Source organism: Physeter macrocephalus, chromosome 10 (assembly GCF_002837175.3).
Source record: "Physeter macrocephalus isolate SW-GA chromosome 10, ASM283717v5, whole genome shotgun sequence".
NCBI classification, from domain to species: domain Eukaryota; kingdom Metazoa; phylum Chordata; class Mammalia; order Artiodactyla; family Physeteridae; genus Physeter; species Physeter macrocephalus.
In genome coordinates this window covers 51,674,778-51,696,488 of record NC_041223.1, presented here as the reverse complement: position 1 = coordinate 51,696,488, position 21,711 = coordinate 51,674,778, and the positions used below count along the sequence as shown (strand labels likewise).

Here is a 21,711-nt window from a genome sequence, read left to right as displayed (position 1 = left end):
GAAAATAAGATGATTGTGTATTTAACTAATCTTAGTAAAACTGCTAATTTTGACTCTGTTTCTTAAAGTTTCTATAAACTTAAGTTATTTAACATTTTTTTATTTTGGCTTCTTCAGCTATAAGATGAAAATTAATATAACCAGCTAGGCACATATTGCAGGCTTATCATTAAAACGTCATTAGAAAATAGGAAAATACTCTTTGAAGAATAAAAGGTCAGATTTGGAGAATCCTTCTAATAAACAAGATGATTAGAATACTAATGAATTAAGTAGAATTGTCTTATTCAAGGATTAAATTCAGAAATTTCATATATCTGAAATTACCCTTGAAAATTCCTCATGAATCCAGTACATTGGAGTAACTACAAAATACAAGTATTATAACTTTTAAAATATAAGCTTAGGAGGATCTTAAAATTGAATTAGGAAAACATTTATGACTCCAGGCGTACCTACACCATTACAAGTTACTTTCTAAGATGATGATAGTCACGTTTTTAAATCTTTTATAATAATGATTGCCATTATAAATAGACTGGCTTTGTGGAGCAAAGCAACTGAAGAAATAGTAATCCAAATCAAAAAATAATCTCTAGCAAACATCTTTCTAATTGGATATAAACTATATGAAAGTTAACCTATAACATTTATTTATATTCCATTCATCTCTAGTTTTTTATAATTTAAAGTGACTGAGAAGAAAATGTAAGATAATATTTGAAAATTTTATAACTCCGAGCTTATCTGAATCATGAAGATATTAATATGGCTGAAAAGAAATCACAGTAGTACATGTGTAACACTTATAATCTTTCAAGCCTGACATCAGTTAAACCACTAGGTTGTAATTTTTTCTTAATGGAAGAAACTATGTTCTATCCTATATGTCCTAATTATTAACATTATATCTTGGACAAAGAAACAATAAGTGTTTGTGGTTTGACTGAAACTGAATACATGAAGAACTGAGCAAAACTTTTAACTTTAAACCTAAGTTTCCTTGTGAATTAGTGGACACTATATTTTAATTTTCTTTATCCATGCTCAGACTCTTATGCCTCCCAACCTTCCTTCCCTTCTCTCCCTCCCTCTCTCTCTCTCTCTCTCTCCATATACCTATATACAAACACATAAATATATACATATACATATATATATCTTTTTCCCTTAATTTGAATATATTTATTTTATTAAATTTAGTGATTATTATCTTTCTCATATCTCAGATTTAGGAAAGTACTCAATACAATCATAAATATATTGTTTTTGTAAGATATGTTAGAATTTGTCCCTCTTTAGAGTTTTGTCATTTTTCTTTTTTATGAGGAATATAAATTACTTATTTTTTTTGGCTCACGAACAAAAACATACTTCTCACTTTTATATGCCACTATGACTGTAAGTGTTCAAAAATTCTCACTTAAAATATCAAGCAAATTTTTTTTCAACAGCTCTTATTTTAGCCTTAAAAACTCTTCAGGAAAAGATTCATCGTTTAGAGGTAGAGAGAACACAAGCTGAAGATCACCTGAACATCCTTTCCAGAGAAGCGGCACAGTATAAAAAGGCCTTGGAGGATGAAACAAAGGAGAGAAATCTGGCACACGAGGAACTGATAAAGCAGAAAAAAGGTAAGAACATTCAATAGTTCTCAGAAACAAGTGGTTACCAAAGTTTACAACTTGAAAATAATAAGCCCAGTCTAAGAAGATTTACTCAAATATCTTTTTCTTATATGCATTCCAATGTTGAGGGCTTGTTCTCAGACATTTTGGTATTTGCACTAAATGGATATAATTTTGAACTTACCTCTATTATATCTGTTATCCCAGTTCATAAATTTTTGAGATTAAAAGAAAAATTAGACAAGTTGTGTTTAGGAATTATAATATTTTCAGAATACCAACAAAATCCAATATGTTATTAGGCCATAATATAATTGAAATACTTCATATTTTCACTAGTTTTTTTAAATTAGAAAATATAAAGCAATACTAGTAATTAAACAACATAAAACAATAAAAATAAATTTAAAAAATTATATTTAACTTAAAAGATTAATTGGAAGAAATAGGTAGATGGAGGTTTCTGTGGAAATTATGAAAAGGACTTCTGGACATCTGTTTTAGAGATTTAGAACATAAGCTCTTTATATAATTTCACTTCAAAATTGTGGCTTTTTTTTCCTTGTAACACTACATCACCCTCATAAACAAGGTTCAAATTTGTGTTTCAACTTATAAATAGAATGAAGAAATGGGGAGGAAAAAAAAATCCCAAGGTAATTGGACAAAAGTAGAAGAAAGAGCTGAGGAAAGTAACAAATTAGAACGAGGTTGCTTATTATAAATAGAATTAACTGTGCAGTTAGTAGTCGAGAACAGAGGAAAATGGGAATGGTAGAATGCATATACCTGAGTTTCCTGAAAGAGAAGAAATGTTTTGTTAGGAAAGAGACTTTAGGTCCTCTATTTTCCAGATGGTGTTATTTCCCAGGAAGAGCCAGGTTTTTTGTTATCCTACAGGTCACTGACATCCTTCCTTTTCAGAAGTATGCCCTCTGGGTGTTTATGAGGATACAACATTAAATTGGTTATATATAATTAATGAGATATACATGAAATGTATGTTCATAACTTTGGGAGAGTCAATATTTAGAACTAAAGAAGTCTTGAACTTTTAGCTGTTGATTGAATTCATAGAATACATTTCTTGTTATAACTCTCTGATCTGTGTGATAACTAACTGACTCATTATTACTTTTTGTTTTTCATAGATATAAGTATGCAGTTAAGCTCAGCCCAGTCTCACTGTACCCTTCTAGAGAAACAAGTAGAATATACAAAGAGAATGGTTCTCAACGTAGAGCGAGAGAAGAATATGATCCTAGAACAACAGGTGACCATACTTTCTATAGTAATATAATATAATATGTTTTTAAAGAATATTTATTGTCATGGGAAGGTTGTCATATTAAAAATCTTAAATAGGATATAAAGCTGTATATAGAAAATTTCCAGTTATGGTGATACATACTAGGTCATTTGGACCAACCTTTTTGTAGAGGAAAACACAAAAAACTGGACAGAAAATTAAAAAGAAAGGGAGGGAGGGAGGAAGAAAGGAAGAAAAGAAAGTACAGAAAGGCATTGTAGAGTTAACAAGGTGAAGAAAAATCACCAATTCAAAAATGTGTGTGCAGACTTAAATCCAAAGAAGTTGACCTCTAGAGAGGTTAGTTTCAGGTCCCTTCCTTCTTAGGGCATTTCTGATTCCAGAAGAGTCAGTGAGAGGCTAAATAACGCTTTTGAAAGCCATGTTTATGGGGCTAAGGAAATTAGAGTCCAGGGCCTGCCAAGAGTAGGAACTCTGGTATATCTTCTGTGCTCTGAATGCTTTGTAATGGTGAACAAGAAGAAAAACAACCCAGATTACAGCTCTGCTCTAGGTTATCAGAGTAATCCAGAAAATCTTAGTCCCCGAAATTGGATTAAAGTGATCCTGGATGGCTAATGTTCCCAGGGACCTCAAATTATTTCTATAAACATCTCTTCTACATAGTGATAAACTTTCAGTCAAAGATAACCAGGCAGAAGGAGATAAAGCACTATGAAAAGAAATAGCATACATAACAGACTATATAAACACTCTCATAAGTTATCTCCAGCTAGGTACTCGCTCTAGAAGAGAGAGACTTTAAAATAATTATGCTTGCTAAAATTAAGGAGACAGAAGATAGGAACAAAATTTTCAGTAGAGCATTAGAAACCATAAAATGGCCCAGCAGATTTGAGAAAGAACCAAATAAAAATTGTAGAACTAAGAAATAAAATAAGTGAAATTTAGAACTTAATGGTGGATCTAATAGCAGATTAGAAGAGATAATTAGTGAACTAGAAGCTGAAACTGTCCAGATCAATGAAGAGACAAAACGATAGTAAATTTAGAAAAGAGAGTAAGAGGCAGAAGTTAGAGTGAGGTCAAATTTATGTGTGATTGGAGTTCCAAACGGAAAAGAGAAAGAATAGGACAGAAACAATATTTGAAGAGATAGTGGCTGAGAATTTTTAAAGATTGATTTTAAAAAAATCAGACCACAGATTCAAGAAGATAAAACCAAAGTAGGAAAAATAAAAAGAAATAAAAGAAATAATAAGACAAAAATAAAATCCTAAAAGCTGCTGGGAGGGGGGGGAAGGGTACGTTCAAAAGGACAACAGTTAAAGTAACAGTGGACTTCTCAACTGAAAATACTGAATCTGGAAGAAAATGGATATAATTAAGGCAGTAAAAGAAAATAACTACCAATCTAGAGTCCAATGCCTGGGGAAAATATCCTTCAGAAATAAAGGTGAAGTGAAGACATTTTAAGACTGACAAAATCTGAGATAGTTTGTTATTAGGAGATACATTCTAAGGAAACACCAAAGGACATTATTCAGACAGAAGGAAAGGTGTCTTAGATGGAAGGTCAGAGATGCAGGAAGGAATGAAAACAACGAAGGTGATAAATATATGGGTAAATCTAAATGAATATTATATAAAACAGCAATAATAATGTTTTATTTATGTGTTTAAATATATATAAAGGATTAAAATTAATGAGAACAGAAGCTCATAAATTAGGAACTGGTAAATGTAGTTTAAGTGTTCTAAGATCTTTGCTTTATGTTGGAAATGGGTAAAGTACCAGTCAATACTGGATTTTAATGGGCAAGAATTTAATAGGTGTTTCAAGGAACTGGAAAAGTGATTCTAAAATTTATATAAAAAGGAAAGGTCCAAGAGTAGCCAAGTTATTCTGAAGAAGAATATAAGGTGAGGTCTTACTGTATTACATATTGATGCTATCAAAATTAACATGATATTTGTATGGATAGACACCAGAATAAAGGAATAGGATATAGTCAGCCACACTTATGTGGAAACTCAATATAAAACAAGGATGCCACTGCAGAACATTGGAGAAAAGTCAGACTTCAGTAAACAGTTTTGGGAAAATTGGTTATCTGTGTGAGAAAAAAAAAAAGAAAGAAAGAAATTGATCTCTACCTCACACCATACACAAAAATCAATTCAGATGGATTAAAGACTTAAATGTAAACTTTGGAATTTTTAGGAGCAAATATGGAACAATATCCTTACGACCTTGGAGTTAAGGGAGATTTTTTAGGCAAGATACAAAAAGTAACAAAGCAGTAGAAAAATGGGCAAAGTTATGAAGAGGCATTTTGCAGGATAAAAGGAATCACCAGTGGTCATACATTTATAGAAAACTTGATCAATCTCATTAGTAACCAGGGAAATGCCAATTAAAAGCACAAGATATCTATCTATTCACCTATTCACATTTTATCTTATAAAATAACCTAGAAATTCCTATCCTAGCTAAATATTGTAGATCAGTGACTTTTAACCATTTTTTAAATGTTTTTATTGAAGTATAATTTACATCTAGTGAATTGCACAGGTCTTAAATGTACAGTTCAGTGATTATTGATAAATGAATATGCTCATGTAATCCATAGTCCTACCAAATAAGAGAACATTTTTAAAATAAATTATTTATTTATTTTTGGCTGCGTTGGGTCTTCATTGCTGTGTGCGGGCATTCTCTAGTTGCGGGGAGTGGGGGCCACTTTTCATTGCAGTGTGCAGGCTTCTCATTGTGGTGGCCTCTCCTATTAACGGAGCATGGGCTCCAGGCACACAGGCTTCAGTAGTTGTGGCGTGTGGGTTTAGTTGTGGCTCATGGGCTCTAGAGTGCAGGCTAAGTAGTTGTGGCGCATGGGCCCAGTTGCTCCGTGGCATGTGGGATCTTCCTGGACCAGGGCTTGAACCTGTGTCCCCTGCATTGGCAGGCAGATTCCCAACCACTGTGCCACCAGGGAAGTCCAACAGAACATTTTTATCACCCCAGAAATTTTCTATATCTCTGCCAAGGTATTCCCTGTTCTCTCCCCACCTCCCAACAACACAACTACTATTCTGATTTATTTTACTTCAGATTAAGTTTGCCTGTCCTAGAACTTCATATAAATTGGATCATAGAAAATGTACTTTTTTGTGTCTGGTTCTTTAGTTTAACATAATGTTTTTTAGATTAATCCATGTTGCTGTATGTATCAGTAGTTCATTCCTTTTATTGCTGTATAGAATTTCATTATATAGATACGCCACAAGTTGGTTATCCATTTTTCTGTTGATGGACATTTGGCTTGTTTGGAGATATTATGAATAAAGCTGCTATGGACAGTTTGGAGATATTATGAATAAAGCTGCTATGGACATTCTTGTACAAATTATTTTGTGACCATATGTTTTAATTTCTCTTGGATAAATATCTAGTAATAGAATTGCTGAACCACAAGGTAGGTGTATGTTTATAAGAAACTGTGAAACTGTTTTCCAAAATATTTTCCTCTAAAAGCTTTTGTTTTCATTTTTTTCCTGTGATCCATCTGGAATTAATTTTTGTATGGTGAGAGGAAATATTCAAGGTTAAATTTTTTCCATGTGGATGCCCAGTTGTTCCAGCACCGTTTGTTAAAAGATTTCTTTTCTCCCGTTGAATTCATTGGGCACCTTTGTCAACAATCAATTGGCAAAGATAGATAAAGTCTGTTTCTGGGACTCTGTATTATCTTTTGGTCTATTCTTACACTAATACCATGTAGCTTTATAATAAGTCTTGAAATCAAGTAGTGTGAATCTTCCAGCTTTGTTCTTCTTGTGGTTATTATAGATCCTTTGCACTTCTATATAAATTTTATAACCAGTGTAACATTTTCTAAAAAATAAGTCTGCTGAGATTTTGATTGGGATCTTGTTAAACCTATAGATCATTTGGGGAAAAATTGATAACTTGAAAATATTGAATCTTCCGATCCATGAACATAGTATATTTCTCTATTATTTCAGTCTTCTTTACTTTCTCTTCACAGTGGTTTGTAGTTTTCATGAGAGGTCTTGCACATCTTTTGTTAAATTTATCTCTAAGAACTTTGTATTCTTAATGCTATTATGAGCAATATTGGACTTTTTTTTCATTTTTCTATTACTAGCATATAAAAATGTAATTGATTTTTATGGGACTTTGTATCCTGCAGCCTTGCTAAAGTTATTCTAGTAGTTTTCACATTTTCAAAGGATTTTCTTTATACACAATCATGCCATCTGTGAATAAAGACAGCTTTATTTCTCCTTTTCCAATTTTTATGGCTTTTATTTCTTTTTCACACTTTATTGCTCTGGATATTACAGCTAGTATAGTGTTAATTAGGAGTAGTAAGGACTGACATCTTTGTTTTTTTTCTGATCTTTGGGAGAAAGATGCCAGTCTTTCACTAGGATATTACCTCAGGGTTTTTCATAGTTGTCCCTTATCAAGGTGTGGAAATTACTTTCTATTCTTAGTTTGCTAAAAGCTTTTATTGTGAATGGATATCAAATTTTGTGAATTGCTTTTTCTACATCTAGTGAAAGGGTCATATGATTTTTCTCATTCATTCTGTTAACATGGTAAGTTATACTGTTTGATTTTCAATGTTAACCAACATTGCATTCCTGGTATAGACCCCAATCAATCTTAAAATAATATTCATTTTTTACATTGCTTGATTCAGTTTGCTAATATTTTGCTTAACTATTTTTGTGACTTTGTCCATGAGGGATCTTGGTTTGTAATTTTCTTATAATGTCTGGTTTTAGTGTTACGGTTTTGTTGGCCTCATAAAATTAGTTGGGAAGATTCCTTCTTCTATTTTCTGGAAGACCTTGTATAAGAGTAGTATTATTTCCTCCTTAAATGTTTGATAGAATTCAAATTTGATAGATGCCATCTGGGACTGGAGTTTTCTTTAAATGTAAAGTGTTTTTGAATAATGATTTCAATTTATTTGTAACAGAGATTGGGCTACTCAGATTTTCGTTTCTTCTTGTGTCTTTAGAGAAGTCCCTCTTTCATTCCTGATATTACTAAGTTGTATTTTTGCTCTTTTTAAAATTATCACTCTACCTATCGCTTTATGAACTTTATTGATTTTTTTCAAAAAAACTTTAAAAAAAAGTTTTATGTTCTATTTCATTGATTTCCACTTCATTTTTATTATTTCCTTCCTTCTATTTATGTAGGGTTTAATTTGCTATTTTTTCCCTACCTTTGTATGTTAGAAACTGAGATTACTGATTTTAAAACTTCTATTATTTCTTTTTAAATGTTATATCTTGTGATTAAAACTATCACGTTCCCTGTAAACATTGCTTTACTTGCATCCCACAGATTTTGATATTTTATATTTTCATTATCTTTCAGCTAAAAATATTTTTTAAGTTCTCTAGTGGTTTCTTCTTATATTCTATTGACTTCTTGTACTTTTTCCCCTCCTCCTTCTCCTTTTTAGCACCTGCTCTATAGGTTAAAATATGTATTCTTAACTTACCACAGTCTGCCATGAATTAGTATGAAAACATTTCACATGTAATATTAGATCCTTACCACAGTATGCTTCCACTTATCTCCCTTTGTGCTACAGTTTTCATACATTTTATTTCTACGTATGTTATATAACTCACAATACATTGTTTTTGTTTCTGCTTTAAATGATCAGTTTTCCTTTAAAGAAAATTAAGGAACTAGGAGACATTTATCCACATTTTTACCATTCCCAGTGCTTTTTATTTCTTTATGTAGAATCAAGTTTTCATCTAGTGTCATTTCGTTTAGTCTGAAGTACTTCTTTTAAAAGTATGCTGGGAATTCTCTTAGCATGTATTTGTCTGGAAAAGGCTTTATTTCACCATCATTAGTGGAGGATAGTTTCACTGGATATAGAATTCTAGTTGATGCTTTTTTTCTTTTAGCACATTAAAGATGTTCTCGGGCTTCCCTGGTGGCGCAGTGGTTGCGTGTCCGCTTGCTGATGCAGGGGAACCGGGTTCGCGTCCCGGTCTGGGAGGATCCCACATGCCACGGAGCAGCTGGGCCCGTGAGCCATGGCCGCTGGGCCTGCGCGTCCGGAGCCTGTGCTCCGCAACGGGAGAGGCCACGGCAGAGGGAGGCCCGCATACCACAAAAAAAAAAAAAAAAGATGTTCTCTCACTTGTCCTCTGGATTTCATAGTTTCTAATGAGAATTGTTATCTTCATTCCTCTGTGCATCATGTGTTACTTCTCAGGCTGCTTTTTTTTTCCTTTTATCACTGGTTTTCAACCATTTGATAATGTGCCCAAATGGGGTTTTCTTTGTATTTATTCTGCTTGGGTTATTTTTTGTTTGTTTGTTTTAGATTCTTGAATATGTCAGTTAATATTTTTCATCAAAATTGGAACATTTTTAGCCATTATCCTTCAAATAATTATCCTTGTCTGACTTCTCTCTCCTCTCGTTTTGTAACTCCAATTGAATGTTAGACCACAGGTCACCAAGACTCTGTTTATTGGTTGTTTCAGTTTTTTGTTTTTTAATAGACTATTTTTTAGAGCAGTTTTAAGTTAATAAAAGATCGTTCGCTGTATGTTTTATTCCTCTGATAGTTACTTTTCTATGTTATAGTTAGAGAGGGGGTAAATCAGTGACTGGTTTGGTCACCTTGTGAATAACACCTTTATTTATTTAATACACGTTTCACTGATGGTGTTTTCCATAGTAGAAATACTGTATAAAGATACATAGAAGATTTTGTTCCATTGATCTAATATCTTTTTTTACACATTATATTTGTTTTTTAAAAGTATTTTATTTTCTTGTTTTTTGCTCAGAAGCACCTAAAGTATGGACATGTACGTGCGTGTTTCTTATGACAGATTTATATGTGCTTTGAATTCTCAGAAATTGTATTACTCTTGAGCCATTGGCATCACTTGCCAAACTTAGGTTTTGTTTTTTTCCTTTCCAGGCCCAGCTTCAAAGGGAAAAAGAACAGGATCATATGAAGCTGCGAGCAAAACTTGAAAAGCTTGATGTCTTAGAAAAAGAATGTTTTAAACTTACAACAACTCAGAAAACTGCTGAGGTAAGCTTCTACTTGTTTCTTTGAAGTGGTGATGCCAGGAATAAATCTTTAGTATTAAGCATAATTACACTGTATGTGAATATGCAGTAAAATTAGATTTGTAAAACTTCATTAACAACTTTTAGTAATCCAGATATGAATTCCTGCCTATAGAGATGAAAAGTTAATGTATTCTATCACAGCATGAATGAGCTTGCCTTTTGATGTGAAATTGTAGTTTTGGTTTCTTCTGCAATGGCAGAACATTTTCATTTGTTAAGTAATTTACCTAAAGGTAAATTGAAAAGATTGCCTTTCACCACTTACAATTAAGTTAAGCCTATTCTAGATCCTGTCCTGAAATGCCCTCTCCTTTTCCACCCAAATCCTATCCATTTCATAGGACTTTCTCCCAGTCCTGCTTCCTCTGTGAAGCCTTCCTTGAGTTTTCCAACACTCAGGAAGCTCACCCTTTGAAATAGTACTGTCTTCCTCTTCTAAACTACACCATGTATATAAGATGAAATACTTATGTGTATAAGTTTATACAGTATATACATGGTCTGAGTCAAATCATATCATTTCATGTATATTACTGTTGTTTCCCTAAGTACAGCATAAATAGACGTTTGTTGTAATTTGTCTATATTTTGAATGAAACATTGAGACCCAAGACTATAATTGTTTGACCTTCTAGACCTTTAAAACCTCCCAAATTTTCATTATTATGATTTTGTTGATGAAAGTTAAAAGAGCCTATGCATATACATTCTTTGCTTTTCCTTTGTTCTTCTTGTATATAATAGCAGGTAAAGAAGCATAGGAAGAAAGCCAAGAAAAACTTAGCATCTTTTGCCATTCCTTTTTCTTACTTTCTGCTTTAATTTACCAAACTATTAAGAATCAATACCCTAAGGACTCTATTTGGAAAAGGAATATAAGATATTTGGCTCTATTTTTTTGTATAATAATACCAGATTTTTTATTCTTTTGCAGGGCAAGATTAAACATTTAGAGGAAAAACTAAAGGAAGAAGAACATCAGCGTAAGCTCTTTCAAGACAAAGCTTCTCAGGTAAATAGAGCACTATATCATCTATCACATTTAAATCATGTACGTTTTATTGTACTTTATTAACTGAAGCCTGTATTCTAGACTCTAATTTCTGCTTCCTAGCTTGTTATTTTTTGTCTCATTTTGCTATAATACTGAAGTTCTCAATAAGTCAGCCAGTATATTCATATACTTGGATGTATTGCCAAGAGATCTTTTGGTCTTTTGAAATTCTGGCAAACATATATATATTCTCAGTTGAAAGAATTCCTGCTATAGATTGTTTTCAGTTTGAGATATATAAAATAATTCATTCTCTTAAAAACAGAAAATGATTGTAATTACCAGTAGACCTGGTAACTTTTACACACAAAAAATAGTATTTGGGGTTTTCTTCCTCAAAAAACATTTTGTCTTTATAAATTGAGATCTGATCCCTCATTATAATGTTTTTGAAGAAGAAACTTGTTAAAAATCAATTTAATACATTTTTTTTCAATATTGTAGCTTCAAACTGGACTTGAAATCAGTAGAATTTTGATGTCTTCAGTATCAAATCCAAAGCGCTCCAAGGAAAAGAAGAAATCTTCAAAGGTATGCAAACACTTTATTCTTATCTTGGTAATACTTATTTCTTCACCCTTTTAATATTTATACCTATCCATTTCCAAAAAAAATTTGAAGAGATTTATAATACAAGACAATGCTCTGAAATGGGCGTAAAAACATGAGTCAAGTAATGATGGTTTGGGGTGGAGGACAGAAAATTCCATAAAACCTAAGTTAAAGAAAGTAACAGCAGTTGAGTGCAAAACCTAGCTCTGAGTTTGCTTAACAGCCAAAGCAAAAAGGAGCATATAATGGGCAGTACATCTATCTTTGTGAAATAACAATAAGCCTTCCAGTTTTTCTAGAAAGACAAACATTTTCCTAGTACTAAACTGTTAGAGAAATGTATTTTGGATACTTTACGAAAGAGGCAGTAAACAACATAATAGATACTGACAAACACAATAGATTCTGGAAGAAATTTTATATAATATATGCACAATAAAAAGACAAAGATATAGTATTAAATTATATTGTATTATAAATTATAGTATTATAATTATAGTCATTTCTCTAGGTAAATTATTTATTTTTTTCTGTGCTCATAGCCTTTGTATTTGCCTAAAAATAAAGATTGGGGAATGAGTACTTTATAGATTTACCAATAATATTTTGTTTAGATGAGTTGATGTTTTGGGTTTATTATATTAAACTTTTTTATTTATAATGGTAAGAAAGAAAATGTTAATCCCTTTTAATCTTATGATTCTGAAATTATAGTTTTGATGACCATCATTACTGTTTACTCAATATGCATGTAGTGTTTGTGTGTGTTCTTTGCTGTGGGAACCAAGCATGCTATTTGCAAGTTCTGGCCACTGCCATAGGCTCACCCTATGGATACGATAATGGAGGAAACGTTATACTTAACTTTAGCTAGTCATTTATTCAATAAATAAGAGTTACTATTCAATAGTTTGGCTGCATTTTTCACAGATTTTTTCTTTCAAAGAATTTGCAAAATACAGTAATGAAAAACATTTTCCCAATGCAATTTATGTTGATATTTTAGCTTATTTCCTTCCTCAAGTATGTTTTATGTCTTGTCTCTACAGTAAGATTAGAAGCTGCAAAGCCAAATAGAAAATCACTATAAGTAATTTACAAGTGGAAAAATTATTGACTTATTTTTATATTTGTGTTTTATGGCATCCTTTGTTGAGTTGGTGGAAAAAAATTTTTATTAAGGTACAGGGAGAAACAAGGTAAAAGAAATGAAGGAAAGAAAAGGTAGCTGCTGGAAGAAAAGAAAAAGTAATTAACAGCAAAATCACTTTAAAAAAGTAGTTAGTTCAAGTCCCAAGTTCATAGGATCTGCCTGTAATAATGCCTCCCTTTAAAGATGGCAGGGACACTTAGTTGCTTGCTGAAGGTAGGATCTGATTTTGAGACCTCTATGAGAGTCCTGCTTGTCTCACTGACACTTACTCCATATCCTGGATGTAGTTCATTCAACTCAGACATCTTGATTTACATAGACTAGTACCTTTAGGTAGTAAAAAGATAAATAAAATAGGAATTTACAGAGAAGCAGATAAATATACAAATATAAAACAGAGTATAATAAAAACTTAATGGAGGTATAAACAAAGTACTGTGGTGCTGTACAGATAAAGAATATGTGAAGGGGTCATGCAAGAAGCAGCATTAAAGGCAGCCTTGGAAAATTATTAAGTATTGATAGAGATGAGGAGAAGTGTTTTACAGTCTGAGAGTATAGTTGGTTTTTCCATGAAACCATAAATAATTGTCCAGTACTGGGTGTGAGTTGGTGTCATATGAGACTGAAATTGAAAATATAGCTTGAGGTGATATGACTGATCTTCAATGCCATGTTAAGAATTTGAACTTTTATTCTATAAATCATTGGGAACCATTGAAGGCTTGTAGGCAAATGATTAGAGCTATACTTCTAGATGGTAAGCGACAACAGTATAAGGTGAGCTTGGAAGTAAAGAATCAGGCTGTTTGAATGTGGTAAGCAAGATGATGGAGGCCTTTCCTGTGACGTTTTCATTATTCTCTTAAAAGGTTAGACTGTAATCAATCAGAGATCTCATTCAATATAGTAACTAAAAGAATTAAATTTTTTTTACTCTTAATTATAACTGCTTGAAATAGCCTTAGACCAGACCATTGTTTTCCATTACTTGAAATTACCATTCCTAAAGTACAGAGCTGATTGTCCAGGGTCACCAAGCAACTCTGAGTGAATAAGAACTGACTCACAAACTTGTGATTTCTCTACCTCTAAGCCGTTTTATTTCTTTAATTTTCAGAAAAAAAAATTGAATGTTTTTAATAGTTAAGATATCTAAATTTTCATTTAGAGTTGGGAATATTTTGTTTTCATTATGGAATATGTTCAGTTTATTGATTATTCTCTTGCTGAAGTGTTAACTAGAGTGACCAATTCACCCCAGTTTGCCTGTGACTTTCCTGGTTTTAGTACTGAAAATCCTGTATCATGGGCAAATTGAGACAATTGGTTACCCTAGTTCAATCCTTCCTACAAAAATAGTGAAATCATTTACTTTTAAGAATGTAGTTTAGCAGTGTCTTTTTAAAAATGTTTCATGAAGGAGTATATATAACAAAAAATGTCTGCTCGAAGGATAATAATGAAATTAGCACTTGGTATACTCACCACCCAACTTAAGAAATAGAACATTACCAGCACTGTTAAGCCCCAGCATATATCTCTCCTAAATTGTATTCCCTCCGTCGAAGGATTAACCACAATTCTGATTTTGCTTTTATCATTCTCTGGCTTTTTTTAAAAAAATTACTTTGCCAAATAAGTATTCCTAAGAAATACATTTTTTAGGTTTATGCTTTGAACTTTACGTAAATGGGCTTATTCTGTTTGCATTCTTCAGCAGCTTTCTTTTTCCACTCAGCATTAAGTTTATGAGGTTCTTCCAATTGATGCATATACCTATGGTTTGCTGCTTTTTATTGCTAAAAATATTTTTTTCCTTTCTCCTTTCAGTGATCATTTGGTTTGTTTCTCACTTTTTGTTATTATAAAAAACACTGTTAAGAACTTTCTTGTACATACCTCTTGGTGTATGTGTTCAGGAGTTTCTCTAAGATACTGGGCCATAAGTGTTATGCACCTTAGCTTTACGAGATAATGTCCAAAGTGATTGGACCAGTTTATGTTCCAATCAGCAGTTACCATTGTTCCATATCCTAACCATAAGTGTCTATTTTTGGTTTTCACTTTTTATTTTGAAAAATTATATATTCACAGGAGATAACAAAAAAATATAAAGGGAGGTCCCATGTATCTTCAACCAGTTTTCCCCAATGGTAACATCTTTCATAAATATAGTATAAAGTCCAGGAAATTGAAATTGGTACAATACACAGAACTTTTGGAGATTTCAACAGTTTTTTGTTCACTTAGTTGTGTGTGTATGTGTGTGTGTTAGTATATGTAGTTTTATATAGTTTTATCACATGTGTATATTCGTGTAGCCATCACCACAATGAAGATAAAGAACTATTCCACCTCTATAAGGTTTCTTCATGCTATCCCTTTATAGTTACACATCATCCTGCTCCCTAACGCTTAGCAATTTCTAATCTGTTTACCATCTCTATCATTTTATTTCATGAGTGCTATATAAATGTAATCATACAGTATGTAACCTTTCTTTAAAAAAATTTTATTTATTTTTGGCTGCGTTGGGTCTTCGTTGCTGCACGCGGGCTTTTCTCTAGTTGTGGCGAGTGGGGGCTACTCTTCATTGTGGTGCGTGGGCTTATTGCTGTGGCTTCTCTTGTTGAGGAACATGGGCTCTAGGCACACGGGCTTCAGTAGTTGTGACGCGTGGGCTCAGTAGTTGTGGCGCACAGGCTTAGTTGCTCCGCAGCGTATGGGATCTTCCGTGACCAGGGCTCGAACCCTTGTCCCCTGCATTGGCAGGTGGATTCTTAATCACTCTGCCACCACGGAAGCCCAGTATGTAACCTTTTGAGAGGCTTTTTTTGCTCAGCCAATTCCCTTGCAATCCACCCAAGTATTAATACATTTTTAAAAGTTTCTGTGTAGTATTCCATGTTATGGATGTGCCACAGTTTAACCATTTACCTATTGAAGGATATTTGGATTGTTTTCAGTTTTAGGCTATCACAAATAAGGCAGTTATAAACATTTGTATACGGGTTTTTGTGTGAACATAAGTTTTCATTTTTCTGGGATAAATGTCTAAAAGTGCAATTGCTGAATCATACGATAACTACATGTTTGGTTTTATAAGAAACTTCCAAACTGTCTTCCAAAGTGGCTGCATTATTTTGTGCATATGAGTGATCTGGTTTCTCCACATCCTTGCCAGCATTTGGTGGTGTCACTTTTTTTTTTTTTTTTGGCTGTTTTAATAGGTGTTTAGTGATGTTTCATTGTAACTTGAATTTTCCTAATGGCTAATAATGTTGCATTTGATAAATGTCTTTTTAAATATTTTTTGTTTACTTTTTCCCTTGTCAATATTTAGAAAACTAAATGTTTAAAGAGAGGATCACCTCAGCAAATTTATTCAAAGTTTGGATCACTGCCTATTGTGGCTGAGAAGGTGAGAGGGGAAAAATGAGGATACTTGTTCAGATAAACGCAGGCTTTGTTGTAAGTGCTATTTAAATGCCATCAGTTATTTAAAATTGTTCTCAGCTATTTCTTTTCCCCCAAAGTCTGCCAGTGCAGGCCATTCCAGGAATGCAAGTACACAAAACCTGCAGACAATGCAACATTACAGGCCACATATCCTTCAGAAACTGGCTGAAGTTTCTGAACCTAGATGTCTCTACAAGCCTTCTAGAAAAACTTCTCAATGTGAAGCTGTACCTTCTGACTCAGAAAAGTCCATTTCCATTTGTAACAATTTGTCTGAACTTTTGATGGCAATGCAAGATGAGCTGGACCAAATGACTATGTAAGTATTTATCGGAAGAAGTAGCAAGATATTTAGGTATCTTTTTTTCTTCTCAGTCTTTCAAACAATGCCACTTATAAATTCTAAAAGTCTTACTTAGCCATTTGGATTTATTTTGATCTGCAGATTTGTTGTCATTGATTTTTCATTATATTTGTTGTATTTAAATTGCATTTTAATTATCTATGTGTAATTACTACTTTTTCCAATTTAAAATGTTTCTGTATTCCCAAGATCTGAACTGATAGACAAATATTTCTGTCATTCTAACAAATGGGGTCTGGTGACCTTAAATTGTAACTCACAAATGCTTTTATAAGAAAGATTTTGTTTTTTATAATCTTTTTAGTTAAATGAATGATTTCATTAGACAAATAGGAAAGCAATTTCTTGTTTTAGGTTCTGGCTGGTCTGCATTACAAGTTTGAAGCATCTGTAGTAAACAAGATTACTGTATGGGATATATATTTTAAGCTTCAAGTTTAAATATATATTCAACAAAAATTCCAGAAAATATGTGATTTGGGTGGCCAACTAGTTGAACTAAGACCTCTGTAGAAGATATAACTAGTTCTATTGGCAGTGTTTCTTTGAATAGGCTATCACCAAATCTAGGGATTTCTCAGGCAAATACTTCTATAGCTGGAATTCTTCCACAGATTCTACATTAAGAATTCCAAACTTGGAATGAAAAAGAGTCCCTTAATGCCTCTAGCTGAGGACATCAGAATATTTTACTACATTTAACTGTGAACATCAAGAATTCAGACCTTTTTTTTAAGATTCTTTAAGATCCTAAGTCTAAGATATTTCTAAATATATCTAATCTCAAATCATAAGAGCCTATTTATAATTACCATAGATTTAATTTGATAACCCTACAGAAAGAGACTGTCTTTGAAGGTTAATATTTAACTCTGATTAAAATTTACAATGGAACAGAATATTGTCTAATTGTGACAAAGACATATACTATAAACTGTAATAGTGCTTGATATTTGCTTTTCTTTCATAGGGAGTACCAAGACCTGCTGAATCAAATGAAAGAAACTGAAAGCCAATCAGTCTGTGAAAACATAGAATGTGAACTAGAACATTTAGTCAAGAAAATGGAAATAAAAGGAGAACAAATTTCTAAACTAATGAAGCATCAAGACAGTGTAAGAAGGCTTTAGTAAAAGATTTTAATGAAAAGATAACGTATCTGGATTCGGTGTTATATCTCTGTATGACCTTCCAAATTTGAGGCCTGTATGTATGGCTTAGAGAAAAGATGATAGATAGAAATCCCTTAGGCTTATTATAGAGTCATCTGTCCATTGAAATAACATGGCCTCCTATGTAACTCTTCAAGATAATACAAAGAAAAGGAAACAAGGAAGTTTAGTTATGGGAAATTCCCTGGTGGTCCAGTGGTTAGGGCTCGGCCCTTTCATTGCTGGGGCCCAGGTTCAATCCCTGGTTGGGGAACTAAGATCTTGCAAGCCTCATGGTGTGGCCAAAAAAAGAAAAGAAAAGAAAGTTTAGTTATGTATTCAAAAATAACATTGGGAAAATTAAGAGGTAGGCTAGATTTGCTTTACAGCTCTCCCAGTTATCCTTTTAGCATTCTTTCCCCTTATCCCTCTCTCCCCTAATGCCTTAATGAAGCCCCTTATGTCAACAGGTGTCTAATGCATATATAAACCTGGCTTCTGAAGCAGTACCCCAACTCTAAAACTGCTATTTCCAGTTTCCCAGAACAAGCTATGCTGTGTTCCATTCCCTGGGGACCTGTGCTTAGCTAGCTCTAGAGGGGTGATGAGGGGGACTCTATCCTTGTGTGTAAATTCTTAACAGCTAAGAATGGCATAACAGTTTTAATATTTTAATGAAAAAATCATGGACTATTATATTTTATCCCAAGACAATGACTCCATTCTTAGTACGATTATGCTACTGGAACAGAAAGCAGAGGGAATCTTTCCAGGAACCCTCAGGTCATATCATGTAGCTGTCTGCCTGTGGAATAATCAGCATTCATATAAGTTGGTGATATATTAACCTCACAATTAAGCCTTCCCCACTTTTATAGGAAAGTAATAAAGAATGCAGAATTTTACTGCCTTTACTCTTCTATGGCCAATAAAGAAAGAAAGAAGGAAATGAAATTTTGAAGCAAACATTTTCACTTTACTGGCCTTTAAGTCTATAGTAAGTAAATTTTTTGTATGATTGTGTTAGGGTGAAGATTATATAACTTGTATACTTTCTTAGAATCACACAGGAGAAACTTGAAAGGAATAGAAGAATAGTCATATTTTTTTAATTTAGGAAGTGTGTACATAAATAATATTTTGAAAAATATTATTTATATTCCATAATAACTATAGAAGTATAAATTTTCAAGCATTTTTAGACAAATAGAACACCAGATACTTAGCCAATGTCTAGACCAGCTCTACAAATTAGGCTGTGCTTAAGTGAAATAGATTAAGTAATGGAGGGAATTCCCTGGCGGTCCAGTGGTTAGGATTCTGCACTTCCACTGCAGGGGGCACAGGTTGGATCCATGATTGGGGAGCTAAGCCGTGTGGCCTGGCCAAAATAAATAAATAAATAAATATTAAAAATTTTAAAAAAGATTGAGTAATGGACTGGACTTGGAAGAAATGGGTTTTGACTAGTTTATGAGTTATGTTTTGTTTAATTCTGTCTACCCAATCATTACTAGATACTCCTCAATGAGATAAAGTTATTCCTTTGCCTTTTTTTTTTAAACTGGCATTCAGTAGTACTTTAAATTCATGAATACTTTAAATTAAAAAAAAAAAAATATATATATATATATATATATATATATATAGACTCTATAAACTTGATGTTCATTCCCAGCACCAAATCTTCACTTGTTGTTAATGTCACCTGAAAGGTCCTTCTCTCACCTCCCTGTTCTCCAGATTTTTCCCATTTCATATCTTACATAAACATTCCTTCCTCTCAGCTTCTCCAGCCCACATTGATCTTGTCCTACTTTTAGCCTTCTCAGATATACACTTTTTGTCCTACTCAAAGTTATTGTGGCTTGAATTATTCTCTAGTTGTCACATATATGCTTTTATTTCACTAATAAGAGCAGTAAACTCCTTGAAAGCAAAGATTGTTTTATTCATTATATTTCTAACTAGCACAGTGTTAGGCATTTAATAGGTATTCAATAAATAAAAACTTACCGAACTTTTTAATTTCACATAATCTTTAAACCATCAATCCAATCCATCTATTGTAAGGTATATTTTAAGTATATTTTTGACTAAAATGTTAGATTTTTTTCTCTCCAGGTCCACAAACTGCAGCAAAAAGTTCAGAATTTGAAGATGAGTGAAGCTTCAGCTATTCAGAAAGAAGATAGCAACTGTAAAGGATCAAAGAACATAAAAAATAGCCCCAGAAAATGTTTGCTAACTAACTCTCCTCAAAAGAACAGCAACTTTCGTCCAATACGAGTCCATAATCTTCAAATGAAATTGAGAAGAGATGATATCATGTGGGAACAGTAACACAGTAAAAATTGTCACCTTAAATGAACTTTGTCAGTGAGATCTTGAACTATCTAAAGTGGTTTTAATTTAATATACCTTTATGAAATTTTGAATTATGTTTCTAGCCTCTATAAAGTGTCAAACTGTAGTATTTTAAAATTAGTGCCTAATGACCTCCTAAGAGCCCCAAATATTAAATGATTGCTTTCTTGTTTTTCTTATTGACTGAAGTATCTAATCTCACCATGTGTTAGAAACATTGTTCACTTTGCAGATACCTTAAGCTAAATTTAAAAAATTATACTAGACTGATGATTTTTTAAATTGGGTTAAATTTGAGATACAAGTGCCGTAACACTTTTTCATTTAGTAGGCTTGGAACCTTAAGAACCAATATAAAATTAACAGAAGGGTCTTTTTACTTTCCTGGTGCTTCCTCCCTATCTTGTTTTAGAGCTGGGAAATGTTTTTCTTTTTTGGAAAGGGAAAAGCTTTGGGAAGAGGCCTTTAGCCCAAGTTTTTATGACAATTACAAATAGGAACCCATAGTTACTTAATTTTTATATGACAGTAACTCAGCCGTGGAAGCCTTTCTCTGCTATTCCCATTCTCTTTTACAAATCTAGCTTTGGTTTTTTTGATCTTACTAACTATATATTTTTTTTTTTTTTTTTTTTTTTTTTTTGCGGTACGCGGGCCCCTCACCGCCGCGGCCTCTCCCGCCGCGGAGCACAGGCTCCGGACGCGCAGGCCCAGCGGCCACGGCCCACGGGCCCAGCTGCCCCGCGGCACGCGGGATCCTCCCGCACCGGGGAACGAACCCGCGCCCCCCGAATCAGCAGGCGGACCCCCAACCACTGCACCACCAGGGAAGCCCCTATAACTATATTTTTGATATTTTGATTAGTGGTGCCATAAGAGATTTCTTTGTACATATATGCTTTTTAATAAATTTACATTTGTTGACCTATCTTTCCAGAAGCCTATGGAAACTAGTACAACTCTTCTGAACTTATTTGGTTTCTCATCAGAATCCTTTGGGGCAACTAGAGAACTGGAGTCATCAACTGAAGTAGAACTAGAAGACTGACAGAAAAGGCATAACAGAAGTGAGGAGCTCAGAAGATAGGGTAGCAGTTTAAGAGATGGTGATAACAAAGGGACAGATTGGGAGGTACATCTTTATCTACAGCTGGGGGGATGTTCAAGCTATAGGTGTGAAAGAATAAAAAGATCAACATCTTGGGGAGCTAGGAAAAGCAATTTTTTAAAAGACAGTCTTTATATCCTCCTAGGAAATCCCAAAAAGTGTGTGTAGGAGAAAGAGGGTAATTGTGGACCCTCTGTTGGGGGAGGAGGAAAACTATGATTCAGTCTCATTGAGAGAAGAGGTGCTGTTAGAAGACCTTTCCATACCTGAAGTGGGGAGATGACTGAAAATCGGCACATTTATACTTGGAATTGTCCTTGAAAGCAACTAATGGCTGAGATAAAAGTTTCTCTCCCTTTGGTTCAAATAGTACATTTGTCCTTCACCCACTTTCACTCCCTCTCCCTTTACAGCACCTCAGCCCCAGAGATGTTCCACAGACT

The 21,711-nt window shown here is 33.3% G+C and overlaps 1 protein-coding gene and 1 long non-coding RNA gene across 14 annotated transcripts in view; one reads left to right on the top strand and one right to left on the bottom strand.

Annotated features, from left to right (window-relative positions):
* The window catches only part of CEP57L1 (centrosomal protein 57 like 1), a 53,601-nt gene extending 33,269 nt beyond the window's left edge, over window positions 1-20,332 (top strand). For 3 of the 4 annotated variants that reach the window (XM_007100546.3, XM_028494565.2, XM_028494564.2), the window contains exons 3-11: window positions 1,455-1,634; window positions 2,780-2,901; window positions 9,900-10,016; window positions 10,992-11,069; window positions 11,556-11,642; window positions 16,163-16,240; window positions 16,356-16,597; window positions 17,613-17,757; window positions 19,918-20,332. In XM_007100546.3, the coding sequence (XP_007100608.1) occupies window positions 1,455-1,634; window positions 2,780-2,901; window positions 9,900-10,016; window positions 10,992-11,069; window positions 11,556-11,642; window positions 16,163-16,240; window positions 16,356-16,597; window positions 17,613-17,757; window positions 19,918-20,136 (1,268 nt within the window). In that variant the 3' untranslated portion in view covers window positions 20,137-20,332. Of the gene's footprint in view, window positions 1-1,454; window positions 1,635-2,779; window positions 2,902-9,899; window positions 10,017-10,991; window positions 11,070-11,555; window positions 11,643-16,162; window positions 16,241-16,355; window positions 16,598-17,612; window positions 17,758-18,671; window positions 18,791-19,917 lie in introns of all 4 variants that reach the window. The other variant, XR_447321.3, reaches the window with a different exon arrangement.
* The window catches only part of LOC114486976 (uncharacterized), a 63,594-nt gene that overhangs the window by 32,079 nt on the left and 9,804 nt on the right, over window positions 1-21,711 (bottom strand). For 3 of the 10 annotated variants that reach the window (XR_003681500.2, XR_003681499.2, XR_003681501.2), the window contains exon 5: window positions 1,532-1,615. The exons of 1 other annotated variant lie outside the window; for it this stretch is intronic. This is a non-coding gene — a long non-coding RNA (uncharacterized lncRNA). Of the gene's footprint in view, window positions 1-1,531; window positions 1,616-11,671; window positions 13,144-15,322; window positions 15,580-18,818; window positions 19,175-19,809; window positions 19,992-21,711 lie in introns of those variants that run through there. 6 more of the 10 variants (XR_003681497.2, XR_003681495.2, XR_008618383.1 and 3 more) reach the window with 6 other exon arrangements.